Here is a 14,128-nt window from a genome sequence, read left to right on the forward strand (position 1 = left end):
ATTATGTTTTAAAGAAGGAACTTGAGAAGAGATGTGAAGATTCAGAATAATTGCCATGGTAGTGGACAGAGGGGTAACTAGAGAGTAGTGGTAAGATTACTTATCATTGTGGACCGAGCTATAGAGGGGATCCCAGTATTGGGTCAGCATGGTTGGTTTATATCATTTTCTTCAGGAGCATTCTACAGCCCAGGAACAGAATTGGTAAAAGACACATATGGAGCCAAGCCAGTAGTTCTCCATTAATGGAGATTTCGTCCTCCCAGGGGAGACATGGCAATGGCTAGAGACATTTTTGATTGTCACAGCAGCAGAGGTGGGGTGTTCTATGGCCATAGAGTAGGAAGAGGCAAAGGATCCTGTAAAGCACAGAGCAGACCCACATAACCAAGAATCATCTGACCCCAAATGTTAATAACGTCAAGGTTTAGAAAGCCTGTCCAATCAATGACCTGAGAAAAAAAGAAGATTCTTTTGGGATGTAGGGGGTCAGAATACATAATCTCTTTCCCCTGGAGAAGGTAATGCATAGTAGAAGATGTCATGCTGGATTGCTGCTGCCCCACCCAGTGCCTTGTGCAACTGGGCCTCAACTTCACAAACCACCAAGGGGTGGGTTAGTGTTTAATTCTGAGTATCTGTTACCCAATGCTATGCACAGGATACATGCACAGGATACATTGGATCAGGGCAAATTCATTGCATAATTTGAGGGGAAAATTACCATTGCAATGTTATTTAATATAATTATCTGTTTATAGATTTTGGTCCACACAAGTAACACTTTTGTAATCCTGCCCCCCCATTTTTTTGTATTTTAGACATGGGTCATCTATATACTTTTGGAGATGGTCGACATGGAAAATTAGGGCTTGGACTGGAGAATTTCACCAATCAATTTATTCCTACTTTCTGTTCTAATTTTTTGACATTTATAATTAAGTTGGTAAGGGCATCACGTTTTCCTGTCTACATTTTTATATCTACTTTTAGATTTTCATTGAAAATAAGTACCTTTCTAATTGTATGAAAGAATATCATGGATGTGTCTATTAGACACACTCATTTCCTAAAAGCCAAATGTCAGACATCATGCCACTCCCCATATCTGTCCCTTTCCTGGTTTGCCTCTGTAACATCTTTTTGACCTAACCTTGACTCCTCTGCTTCATTCTCGTGCGTCTCTTTAGAACTAGGACAGTGCCATGCCTGGAAGCTTTGTGTCTCCTGTGGTACCTAGCAGAATGCCTTGTTCATAGTAGCCCTCTCTTAATAGCTGTTAAGTTCGATATTACTAAGACTCACAAATTCTGCATGAGAAAATCTGATAATAAACACAGAGTTTTGCAGATGTTTCATTGGCTAACTTATTTAGACAAGAAGGTATTGTTTCAGAGTCATTCCCATTGGGCATCATATATTTATTGTTTCTAAAACATTTGCACTTAAGAACTGTGGGCTTGAAGATTGTGTTTACTTGATGATGATAATATCACTTGAAATTTGTTCTCCAAAGACTCAATGCCTCATTTGACACCCATTAATGAATGCCTGCTCTGTTCAGGGTGCTGGACTAAGCATCAGGAATACGAAGCATGCAGTGATGAACAACATAACCAAATCCTCATTCAATGAACATTTATATTATGGGGAAGATCATTTTGTAAAATGACACAGACTAAATAAATTTTAACTGAAAATATTGTGAAGGAAAGGTTCAGTGCTTACTATTCCTCTACCACTATGTAGCACATTATAAAGTTGCAAAAAATATATGTGTATTGCCAACACTGTAGGGTTTTTTTAAGCATTTTATTTAAAATGAGTTATTTCTCACAATTCTTTGAATCTTGATTTCATCTTTCATTGTTCTATCACTGTGTGTTTGCATTTTATTCCAAGGATTCTTAAGCATTAAACTTTAAAAGTGTTCAAGTAGAGAAAAGGCTTGGAGACATAATTATTTGAGGAGACTGATTTATTCCCTGGTCATTTTTTTCCAAATAGAACTTCTCTGAGTAATTTTTCAAGTTGCTATTGTTGCCTCCAGATTGAAGTAACATTTTCTAATTTGTAAGAAGAAACGTAATGTGCCAAACAAACAGTTTTTTCTCTATACTCTAGTAAGATGGTGTGTAATTCACGTTTGTATGTATCTATGCATTTGTGTGTGAGTCAGTCCAGGAAGTCTACTAAGTAAGTGAATATTTTGTAGCTGAAAAACTCACTTGTGTTTGAAAGCCTTGTCAATTAATTTATCTGTGGGTTTGTGCCTCAGGTTGCTTGTGGTGGATGTCACATGCTCGTTTTTGCCACTCCGAGAATTGGTGTGGTGGAAGAAGTTGACTTAGATGAAGTAAGCGACTCTGGCTTACATGCAACGCCTTCTCTACCCTTCAACGATCTGACCTCAGGACACGTACTGCACAGAACTTTATCAGCACGTGTGCGGCGACGAGAGAGGGTACAATTGGGGACTGTTCTTTTGTAATAGCCATGTCCGGCACCTCAGAGAAAACCAAAAGAAAAAAGTCCATTTGCTTTTTTTTTTTTTTTTAAAGATTTATTTATTTATTCATACAAGCACTGGGTACAGTCAGAAGCGCGGGAGGGTGAGAGAATTCACCAGAGCCAGAGCGGAGAGCAGAACAGGAAGAGTGACGAAGTACACTGCTGAGGGGAGCAGCGGGCGGCAGGAAAGGTCTACGTGCCATGTGGGACCCTTGCCCGGCGGCTGGGGATCGAACCGGTGCTGCTGAGGCCATGTGCAGTTTCGCAGCCCAGCGCTCAACCGCTGCGCCACCAGGGGAGGCCCTCCATTTGCTTTTTAAATAAAGGTCTTCTCAGAAAAAACTTAATTATTTGAATTAAGGGCTTACAAACTTTTAAGTGATTCAGAGCTAAGCCGTTAAATACCCATTAGAAAATTCAAATTATCCTGGCAAACCTTTGCTTATAGACAAGGGTAGTTAATCATTGTTACCACCTCACTCTGCATGCTGAGCTGTGTGCTCTACTGTATGTATATTGACTTCTACTTTGCTGTTAACTTTTAGTTGTACCTCAGAGCGAACACTGTAACAAGCAATGACACATGGAAAACAAAAAATAAGGACTTATTCTTGAGAGACTGTTCATTCTCCAATTAAATTTAGAGAGTTATACTGTGCTTTAAGTTTGTTATTTCAATGACACATTTTTAAAAAAATAAAATACCTCCCCAAAAGAAAAAGTGAAACAATTTTTAAAGGAGACAGTCCTTTAAAAAAAAGTACTTTAACTCCAACATGCATTCTTTTTGAGGTAAAAAGGTTAAGTTTGGCTTTAGATGAGGAAAAAGTATATATGGAAAGACTGTGAACTATTCCATCAGTATTTTATAATTGTTTTTGTCTCATGAGTGATTTTTTTGTTTCTCAGGAAAGGCTGAGAAAACACATGCCCACTTTTCCCCATCATGTGAAAAACAGATTTCCAGATTGATGATGTGGAGCAATTTAGACACAGAGACAACAGAACAAAGCATTTTTGAAAGCCCTTGGGGGTTATTAAACAGTGAATATTGTGGGACACTGGCAGATTTCCAAGTCTCTCAAATATTTTTAGCAACTGCAGGGTAGTTTATGTCAATATTAAATCCATAGCATCATCCAACAGTTTAATCCTATTTATTTTAAAGGAGAAATCCCCGGATTCCATGCGAATGACACAGATACTACCTCCAGTTGAAGGGACTTCTGTACCACCTGTTTGTTTTTCCCCTAGTTTAGTTCCTTTCTGCCCACCTGCAAGTCCTCTGCCAGAAAAAATGCCTGAAAAGGGGGACGACTCACAACCAATAGAACCAGGTAACATTTGATATTCTCTCTGCCTGCTCTCAGGAGAAGTGTGCCTTTTATTTTTAGTGTTTTCATGTTTATCTTAATATTTTTTTTCTCCAGTTAAATTGTTTTCTTCCTAGTTAGAGACATCTCTCATTTGAACTCAAATCCTGGAATACTCTTAATAGAAAGTGTACTCAGATGCCCGAAAAATCCCTTATTGACGACAGTAGTGTGTTTTTATAGAGCAGTGTGTACTTTAGTTTTTTAACTTCATTTCCTTTAAACTTCTGCTTTATTTCCTTTAAACCATGAAGCAATGCCATGGAATAGACATGGGTTATATTCTTCAATTTTATAAATGAGAAAAGCAAGGCTTAAAGGAACTGAGTGACTTGTCCAAGGTCACTCAGCTTATAAATGAAGTGAACAGGATTTCAATGCAAGTCTGTGGACCTATGTTAAGTTCTGCATTTAAGTAGTAGGATACAATCATTACGAGCATGGAGTATGAAGTTAAGAAGATAATCCTCTCACTCTCTGGCCCCAAGAGTTGTCTTTTTCTTACAAACTGCCTTCAAACTTTGGTCTATATCTTCTCATCTTCTTTGCCTGGAATGCATATATTCTTTCTCTTTGTGTGGCTATCTTTCTTACTCTTTATATTTTAGCTTTAAGTATCACTTTCTCAGCAAGGTCTTCCCTGACTTTATTCCCTCAGAATAAACAAAAAGTAACTTTTATATGTTGTATACAACTTTCAAAACATTCATTAAAAGAGTTTCAGTGAACAGTCACAAAAAGACAAAGGATAGTTTTTCCTTTCAATCTAAAGTTATGTACATCTTCACATTCAGATCTCTTAAGTGAGAAGCAACTTTTTCCAAGCCCTACATTTCTCTTTTCCTTGTATACACTGCTCATCACAATCTACTTTTCCAGTGTATACAATCTACTTTTCCAGGGCTGAAAAGCATCAATGATTCTTATTGTGAAAGGAAACACACAAAAATTGTGGGTCAATGCAGTAAACTGGCTCATCATCAAGGACCAAGTTACATTTAACTTGGGGTCCATTCCCAAGGCCCATGATTCTTACCTGAGTTCCTAAGCCTTTATTACCTCAACTTTTGGCCTAGATTCCAGATCCCAGAGATATTAAATACTATCTGTCCCATGGTTCATAATCCAGATTAGAAGGAAATAAAATTAAATGTGTGCATTTATTGGTGAGAAGATAAAACAGATCAGATCAAGTATAAAGCAAAGCCATGAGCAAAAATTATTACCTATTTTCCAAATCTCCATCTTCTGCCTTCTCAAATCTATCCCGTTTAGCATGTTCCACCTTAAACATCCTTGAGTATAGTTGAGTTCCGGTCTGCTCCAGTGTCTTCAGAGGATCCTCATGTTTATGAAAATAGGTATACATTTCCCCTATAACTTCCACCTTTCATAGCTTCCTCTCAGTAGTCTTTTTCTTATCATCTTAATTTAGATTGCACATTTGCAAACTGTGACCCATTAGCCTCATCTAGCCGGCTGCCTATTTTTGTAATAGTTTTATTGAACCTAGCGAGGCCTTTTCTTTATGTATTGTCTATGGTTGCTTTTACACTATGTTGGCAGAGTTTAAGTAATAGTACACAAAACCTAAAATCTTTACTGTAGGGCCTTTTGATAGAAAGTTTGCCACCGCCCCAATTTTGATCAAACAGAGCTGTTCACAGTCAGATTTAGTGGAGTCAAGACAGACCTGAGTTGACACCTGATACCAAAAGGGTCACTGTCCCTTAGTTTCTTCATTTGTAAAATGGCCAAATAATACTTAACATTATGGGGTTAGCCCTACATGTGTAAAAGCATGTTCCTGGCACACAGTAAGCAGTCAATACAAGCATTCTGCTGTTTCTGTTAGCACTGGGCTTCATCCTCCTACACATCCTCCTCTGCTTCTCATACTAATCCTTCCCTGTACCCCCTAATGAAATGTCTCCTCGTTCCCAGCATTCTGATGTGATTTGATATACCCCTAATGTCATCTTGTCATAGATTTTATATTCCCTTCCAGACTATCAGTTCATTAAGAATTCGCAGTTACTTAAGTTGATATAGCCTGGATAGGATCTCACCTGAAATAAATACAACCTGATTTGCATTGAATACATTTGTAAGGGAGAGATCAGTGAGGACTGGCATCTTTAGCACAGATTTCATTAGGAATTCCTCTCAAATAAACATATAGATGCTATATGGGGGCATAATAATTGAAAAAAAATATAAAGTCAAAAGAGCTTATAATTTCTATTTTATGATACAATCTTGTAATCTTCCATGAAAACTTGTAGCCACTTGTATTGGTTGGCTATTACTATATTTTAAAAAAACCCTAAAACTTAGCAGGTTAAAACAACAAGCACTTAACCAAAGTTTCTGAGGGTTAAGAATCCAGGAACAGACTAGCTGAGTGGCTCTGGCTCAGGGTGTTAAGAGTGGTTGCACTCACACTTGTTAGATGGGGCTATAGTTATCTAAAGGCTCAGCTGGGGCTAGAGGATCTTCTTCTGTGCTCCCTCATGTGGCCATTGAAAGAAGGCTTCACTTCACCAGCACATGAACTTCTCCCTAGAAATGCTCAAACATGGCTTTCCCCAGAACAAGTGATGAGAGGGAGGGAGAGTGTGGGGCCAAAATATACACTACAATGGCATGACAATTGCATCTGCTTTATTTTGTTGACTGTATAATTCAACCTGGTAAAAAGTGGAAGGGAACTATATAAGGGTATGCATACCTGGAGGTTGTGGGTCCTTGGGAACCTTCTTGGGGAATGGCTATCACAGTGCTTAATCCCTGAGTAATATTTGTTCCAAAGTGTAGGGGCAGGAATGACCACGGTGCAGGTTTTCTGATGCCATGCAGACAGGGTAAAGGAGGAGAGAGTCCTAGAGCCCTCAGTGGCTTTTGCAGGCTTTTATTGGGATTACCAGGTACACGGCAGGCAGGGGTGCTGGGGGCCGGGAGGCTGGCAGTCCTCCCAGCCCCCAGCAAGACTTCATTCTATCTGGGCTCTCTGCTTCTGCTTCTTTGCTTCTCTCTTGGCTTCTTTTTGGCTTCTTCTGGCGTCCCCATGACGCCGCCCTTAAAAAGCACAGTCTCAGCCCAGGTGAATCCCATCTACCTGTGCCCACACCCTATTCCAGGTGCCCGCCATCAGGCATGCATTCAGGACCTCAAGGATCCATCATCTGTCCTGATGGCAGGAGGGCAGAAAAGCCTGACATTTTCCCTTACCCTACACAAATGAATAGTGTTTACCATATTCATGTGAATGAAGCAGTTGTTATCGGTATCAAAGTCTTTAAACTTTCAAAAAGAGATTTTTGAAATCTCTGTGAAATTTCACTGTGAATGAATTCTATCCATTTCTCTTAACATGAGGTTAAAGAAACTTTAATAAAATTATACGTACACCTTCTATTATAGATTAATTTGTGTTGTTTTGTTGTCTTTCAATCTCAGTTGAATTCTAATCTCTTTTTCCTTTGAATCATTCAGATTATTTTGAAGATAAAATGACCGGAGAGAGAGAAACAGATAATTCTTCAGCGGGAGATGCAGAAAGTCTTGGAGAAACTACTGATGTCTTAAATATGGTAATGGCTTCCTCCTTATCTGTCTAGATACAAGTTTGAATTTTAGTTCATTACCTGTTGGTAATGTGTGTGTGTGTGTGTGTGTGTACTTCTTATACTTTTATACATATAAATATCTTTGTTTCATTTTGCTTGTTATTTTTAAAACAGCTTTATTGAGGTATAGATTATACACAATAAATGTCATCTCAGTCTTCACACCATCAGTATGCAATTGAGAGTTGCTTGTACTGCTAGCTGAACTGTTTCATATTAATTTTATTTATATATGTTTGGAATATATATATATAGTGTTTAGAATAATCATATATTCTTTTTTTGACATACGTGTGTATTTTAATTTCAGACACATGTGATGAGCCAGAATGCCAATGACAAGCCATTAAAATTCTCACCAGTTCAAAAACAAAAGGTATAATATGAAGAGTTATTTTCATTATGGTGGGTAAGAACAGTTTAAATTACTTTTTTTCCCTGCAGGGTTTCTGGAAAGCACGTTTGAAATGTAAGCTTTCACTGACTTTAGATTTAACAGACAGCACATGGCATAGATAGCCTCTGTTTGCACTTGTTCTCTTGGTATGTGTTTTCTGTGATGCAACAACTTTCATTGCAGAAATTCACTCTTTGAAGTCACTAGCAAATCATACTATCCATATTTGCATAATGTCAAGGCAAAAGATTATTATTGCAATTCTTAGGTATTAGAAGAAGCTGCTGTTATCAGAATGGTTTTGGACTTTCGTTGAGTGTGACTTTGGGGAGTTACTGTGCTGACCTTACTGCATGATAATATCCAACTCTTAAATTTTATGGTTTAATGAGAATATTTGACAATTCCTTTTCTAGTGTTTGGAATGGGCTTTAGTATATCAAAAAATTGATAGCATAAAACCAAGATTAAACATTTGGAAATTAGTCAGAAGCCATGCATGGGTGATAAAGCAGACACCTTTAATGAATAGCAAATGAACAGCAAGAGGAAGTAGTCTGTGGTTTTCACAATGCTGGAGAGATAAAGGCCTGACCTAAAATCCTTTGCTTTTTCTGGCTTTAAGGACTAGTGGGGTGAAAGGATGAGGGGTTTGGAGATTAGGAAAATAAATTGGATGAATATAAATTGAGGGAAGAAGGCTATAGAAAACATTTAACATAATTTCTTGTGCCTTTGCCAGATTGCTAAGCCAGAAAGCCTTAAAATCAAAGTCACTGAAATGCAAGAGAATCTAGCTAAGTTATAAAAATTTAGTGCCAGTCCTCATTAGTCTTATCTACATTTTACTGTGAGCCATGGTGAAAAACACCATTCCTTTCGAATATGGAAAAGCTGTTCTCCTAAACACAGTTGTGGAAGCTCAGTAAATGTTGACTGCTTAACTGACTATACTGTTAAGCAGCCATCTTCCCCTGTCTTTCCTTCCTCTTTCTTTAGATCCTGGCCTCTGCCCCTTCTGTGCAGCTTTACCATACTAGGGAAATAAAGGCTTGTAATTTTAGGATTCAATTCTGACAACTGACCTCTGTTTCTTAGGCTCTTGAAAGAATTGTGACTTTTTAAAGAATAGAACCTAGAACAAACAGAAAGGAAAATCACTTCCTTTAAAACTGATATATATAGGGTCGCCAGTTAGCTCAGTTGGTTAGAGCATGTTGCTAATAAAACTGATATATATGTATACTTTACATTGCCCTTTTTAAGTAGAGGCCTTGCCAGGCCTATCTTAGAGAATGAAAAAATGCTATATTTCTATATATTAATTTTTTAACCTGTATGTCTTAATCATTTCTGTAGCAAAATGTGACTTATTCTTAGGCCAAACACCCATCACAATTTATAAAAGTTGTCTTAGTGAGGTTTTACTATGTAGAGACCCACTTTGTCAAATATTTAAGTTCATTAGCTTGTAGGTTTTAGCTCAACAGTTTGACCTAAATGGTCTTAATATTTCATTTAATTCTCAGTGCTAAATTCCATAATTTTTCTAAAAACTCCTACTTTTTACCTTTAGCACTTTTTCTGTGTAGAAAGTGGTTTTATGAAAATTATTACAATTAAAGAATATAATGAATAAAAGGAAGAGGGTCAGAAATGTGAAGATTTTGTTTTAAAAAGAAAAATATACACATTATTTAGTATGTAGATTTTTAAAAGTTCATTTCCAGTTTTCATTTTAGTTTTTATTCGCCTAGAAATAAGCTATTTACTTTTCCCATTTGTACAAATTTCACATCTTCATTTCTTTAATTTTGAAATATTCATGGAATCAAAATATCAGAATTTGACAAGTGCTAAGGAAGATAGAAAAAAAACCTGAACTGCACTGTATTCAAGAGACATATGTTTTTTAACAGTATTTTGCAAAATCTGTTTGGAAATGCAATGTATTTAAAGATTGATTCAGATTAAGCAAAAGGACAGAGAATAAATATTGATGGTACTGTTAGTAATGACAAAATTAAGGCAGCTGGTAAGAATTTGAAAATTAAACATGTTACTGAATCAAAATAGACCATAGACTTAGTAAAATGTCTGGTAACACTGGATATTTTTATCCTCCTAATGAAACTTACAAGTATTTAGTAGATAAGTTACCTTGCTAACTAATAGTAGCATGACAATTACTTCAAAAAATTTACAGAAACAAGGAACAATTGAGCAACTGAAGCAGTGTACAGCTCTTTCTGAAAGCGATGATAGTAATGAATGTGAAGAGATGTCTCAAAAACTGAAAGAAGGGAAAGCATATAACCAGCTTTTGGCAAAAGGAATGTACATGGCACAAGAAGCTGTGACTCTGGAAACATTTTCAGATGAGGACGTAGGTAATGAGTCAGGCCAGCCTGCACCTCAGGCCAACATCTGTCCAGGGAATTTTCAAAGAGGATTATTTAGATGTCCAAGTAGATATAACCTTTATCCACTCAGTAGTAAGGAAATAGTAAACCAAAGTAGTAAAAGATGCAGTGAGAGGTTTTCAGAAGCAGAAGAAATAGACTATGAGAAGGAAACAGTGCTGGAGGAGATGGCAGGTCTGAAGAACGTGAGACAGAGGGAAAGGAGTTTTAAAAATACTGATACATTTTTTGACAAATCACCAAATAGAAATGTGAATTTTGAAGATGAAGAAAATAAAGATTTGATTAAGGAACGTAGACGAAAAAAGGAAGATCGGTTCTTTGACAGTGAAAGCGAATCTGTAGAGGAGCCAGAGTGTTACTGGGACGGTGAAAGTCAGCAGGGTACAGCTGATGCCTTCGAGCTACCTGACTCGGTAGAATTTAGTAGTGGAGAGAAGGAGGACGATGATGTGGACATTGACCCGATCTTGTGGTATAGCAGATATTTTATTGAACATGGACATGAGGAAGAGCCTGAACACAAAATGTACAAGTTCCTGGCAAAATATGATACTAAGTGTGACCGCTTATCAGAGATTCCAGAGGAGCAGGAAGGAACAGAGGATTCAGAAGCAAGTGGAATAGAGGAGCATGAGATAGAGGCAAATATGGAGGAGCCTGAAGGAAAAGAGAAGGAAGTAGAGATCCTGGCAGATGACCTTACAGACAGAGCAGAGGTGAGTGAAGGCGAGGGAAAGTTAGTGGGGGAGGCTAATGATGTGCCTGAGAGTGGAGGCGGGGGCATCTGGAAAGAAGGTAATTCAGGAGTAGAACAGAGGCAGAGCGAGAAGGGGGAGGAGGTGAAGGCAAGAGGGGAGCAGAAATGGAGAGCCCAGGTAAGGGAGAGCAAGATCTAGATGAGGAAAAAGATCTGGAGCAAAAGGAAAAGGAACCAGACCATCAGGAAGGAAGAGACAAAGGGATGGAGGAAGGAGAAGGGGAGGAGCAAGGAGACCGTGATGGACAGGGAGAGGAGGCCATAGATGCGGGCAAGGGGAGCGAAGAGGAAAAGGGGGAGGGAGACAGAGAACAGGAAGGGGAGGAGGGGGGACAGAGGGAAAAGGGAGAAGGACGAGAGGAAGGACAGGGGGGAGAAGAAGAAAAGGGAGGATATAGGCGAAGGGAAAGAGGAAGAAGCAGAAGAGGAAAGGGAGGTGGAAGGGGAGGAAGGAGAGAAAGAGGAGGAAGGAGAGGAGGAAGAGGAGGAGGGAGAAGGGGAAAATGAGGGAGAGGGGGAGGAAGAAGAGGGGAAAGGGGAAGAAAAGGGGGACCAAGGGGAAGAGGAGGGAGAAGAAGGGGACCAGGGGGAGGAGGAGGAAGAAGAAGGGGACCAGGGGGAGGAGGAGGAGGAGGAAGAAGAAGGGGACCAGGGGGGAGGAGGAGGAAGAAGAAGGGGACCAGGGAGAGGAGGAGGAGGAGGAGGAAGAAGGGGACCAGGGGGAGGAGGAGGAAGAAGAAGGGGACCAGGGGGAGGAGGGGGAAGAAGAGGGGACCAGGGGAGGAGGGGAGGAAGAAGAAGGGGACCAGGGGGAGGAGGAGGAGGAAGAAGAAGGGGACCAGGGGAGGAGGAGGAGGAAGAAGAAGGGGACCAGGGAGAGGAGGAGGAGGAGGAGGAAGAAGAAGGGGACCAGGGAGAGGAGGAGGAGGAGGAAGGGGACCAGGGAGAGGAGGAGGAGGAAGAAGAAGGGGACCAGGGAGGGGGAGGAGGAAGAAGAAGGACCAGGGGGAGGAGGAGGAGGAAGAAGAAGGGGACCAGGGGGAGGAGGGGGAAGAAGAAGGGGACCAGGGGGAGGAGGAAGGAGTAGAGGAAGCGGGGGAAGGGGAAGAAGGGAAGGAGGGAAGAGAGCAGGGGCGTGGGAAGTGGAGAAAGGAGAAGGGGAAAAGGAGCAGGAGAAGGGGAGTGGGAGGCAGGACTGGAGGGAGGGGAGAGGGAAGGCAAGGAAAGGGAAAGAGAGGCCTGGGGAGCTGGGGAGAGGGAAGAGGAAGAAAATGGGAGGAGAGAAGAGGAGGAGGAAGGGAAGGACAAAGAGAAAGAGGAGAGGAGTGGGCAGGAGAGGGGCGCTGAGGAGAGTGAAGGGCAGGGAAGACTGGGTGCAGGACTAGAGTTCAGGAAGGTGAGCGCTGTCAAAGCATCCAGGAAGTGTGGCAATGATAGGGCCTATCAAAACAAGTGCATCGCTGGTGCAGAGGGAAAGGGGGGAAAGCATGAAGTACAGAGGTGCCAAGTGACAGTGCAGGCAAAACAGCTTTCAGAAAAGCAGCCGCCAGGTTCCAAAACATTCTGGAATAACGTTTTGCCGCATTATTTGGAATTGAAATAACAAAGTTCAAATTTGACCTGGTTATTTCAACCAATTTGATCACCTTACACATAATCATTTTATAAGACTGATTTTATGTCATGATTATGTGTGGTCCAGTAGTGCCTGATAAAGACAGGCTGAGGCAGTGGTAAATGTGCCCCACCCCCAAATTATAAGTGTGCAATTGGAAAACCATCCAAAGGTCATCGCAAATAGTTAAAATTTTACATTCCTCATTAAAGACGGCTTTCGGATGCAGGCTAGACGTCCGCTGTAAGACTGGTGTGTGTTTCCTAGTTGGTCCCTTTTAAAATGGCGCAGATCCTTAAGTGCTGTAAAAACCGCTACTTTCCTATAAATATGTTAGCGTTATTTTTTTTTTAATCTATGATTACAATTTGCCTACCGCATAGAATAGTTTTTATAAGACTAGAGGATATTCTAAAGCTGAAACGAAGGACTCACTTTTAAGAAGGTGCCTGGGATGATGTGGTAACTATAGCCCCTTCCCTTGGGGCTTTCCTCCTGACAGGATACATAACATGAGCTGCTCAGCCCCGTTTGTTTTTCACCTAATTCTTTCAAGGAAGACAAATTACACTTTAACATTAATCTACCTTTCTAGAAAATATTGTTCTTTACTCTTAAAGATAGCTTTCATATGTCTTGTTTTCTATGATTCTGTATTTCTAAACTCCTATCATTTCCGCGCTTCAACTGTGCTCTCGGAAACTCATTCCTGGTACCTGTTCTGTACCCGTGTTCTTCAGTGACTGTGGTAATTCTATTTGTTGGTTGCTTATCAGAATATTTCAAGTAAAATAAAAATTAACTGTATAGGTCAACACTTGTTTGTAAATAGAGAAACTAATAATAGATATTGAATTTTAGAGAGTCCAGATTTCCACTAATTTCAATCTTCCCTTAAAATTTTCAATGTATTCAATGCAGCTCCTTTATCTGAGTGTTCATTCATAGCTCCCTTTTCAACTGATTTCCTTCTGTAGTCCTTTCCATATCTTGGACATGAGCGGGACGTGAGGGGTTTCTTATAAAAATTTCTTTTATTGAGGAAATTTTAAACTGCGAGTTACTAATGTTAGCGGTTTGGACAGTCATCTTCACTGAGGACATAATCAGCCAGTGATAGTACAGTGATGTTCTTAAGATATGCCCATTTCGGTATTTGAACTGGTCTAAATAACCACTTTTAAACAGCATTTCATACCCATTTTCTCATACTTCCTTGGACAAAAAAAAATTGTGTTTTTTTAGAAGTTCTGTTTCATGCACGTATCTGGTGTTCTGGTCAGAAGAACACCACCTAATCATTTTGAGACCTGAGTTAATACTCAGTTAAACGAATTGGAATAACTGATTCTTCCTTTACTGCCCCCATCTACTAGCTGGTCAAGCTTTTCCTGTAGTTTATCAGTGATCATTTCTGAGG

At 39.7% G+C, this 14,128-nt stretch overlaps 1 protein-coding gene across 5 annotated transcripts in view; it reads left to right on the forward strand.

Annotated features, from left to right (window-relative positions):
- Positions 1–14,128, forward strand: part of RPGR (retinitis pigmentosa GTPase regulator) — a 54,783-nt gene that overhangs the window by 15,540 nt on the left and 25,115 nt on the right. For 4 of the 5 annotated variants that reach the window (XM_037512532.2, XM_037512535.2, XM_037512533.2 and 1 more), the window contains 6 exons: positions 822–946; positions 2,279–2,464; positions 3,680–3,848; positions 7,380–7,477; positions 7,824–7,889; positions 10,117–11,052. In XM_037512532.2, the coding sequence (XP_037368429.1) occupies positions 822–946; positions 2,279–2,464; positions 3,680–3,848; positions 7,380–7,477; positions 7,824–7,889; positions 10,117–11,052 (1,580 nt within the window). The remainder of the gene's footprint in view (positions 1–821; positions 947–2,278; positions 2,465–3,679; positions 3,849–7,379; positions 7,478–7,823; positions 7,890–10,116; positions 11,053–14,128) is intronic. The other variant, XM_037512536.2, reaches the window with a different exon arrangement.

Source organism: Talpa occidentalis, unplaced genomic scaffold, assembly GCF_014898055.3.
Source record: "Talpa occidentalis isolate TD23 unplaced genomic scaffold, MPIMG_talOcc4v2.1 talOcc4.15, whole genome shotgun sequence".
In the NCBI taxonomy this organism is placed as follows: domain Eukaryota; kingdom Metazoa; phylum Chordata; class Mammalia; order Eulipotyphla; family Talpidae; genus Talpa; species Talpa occidentalis.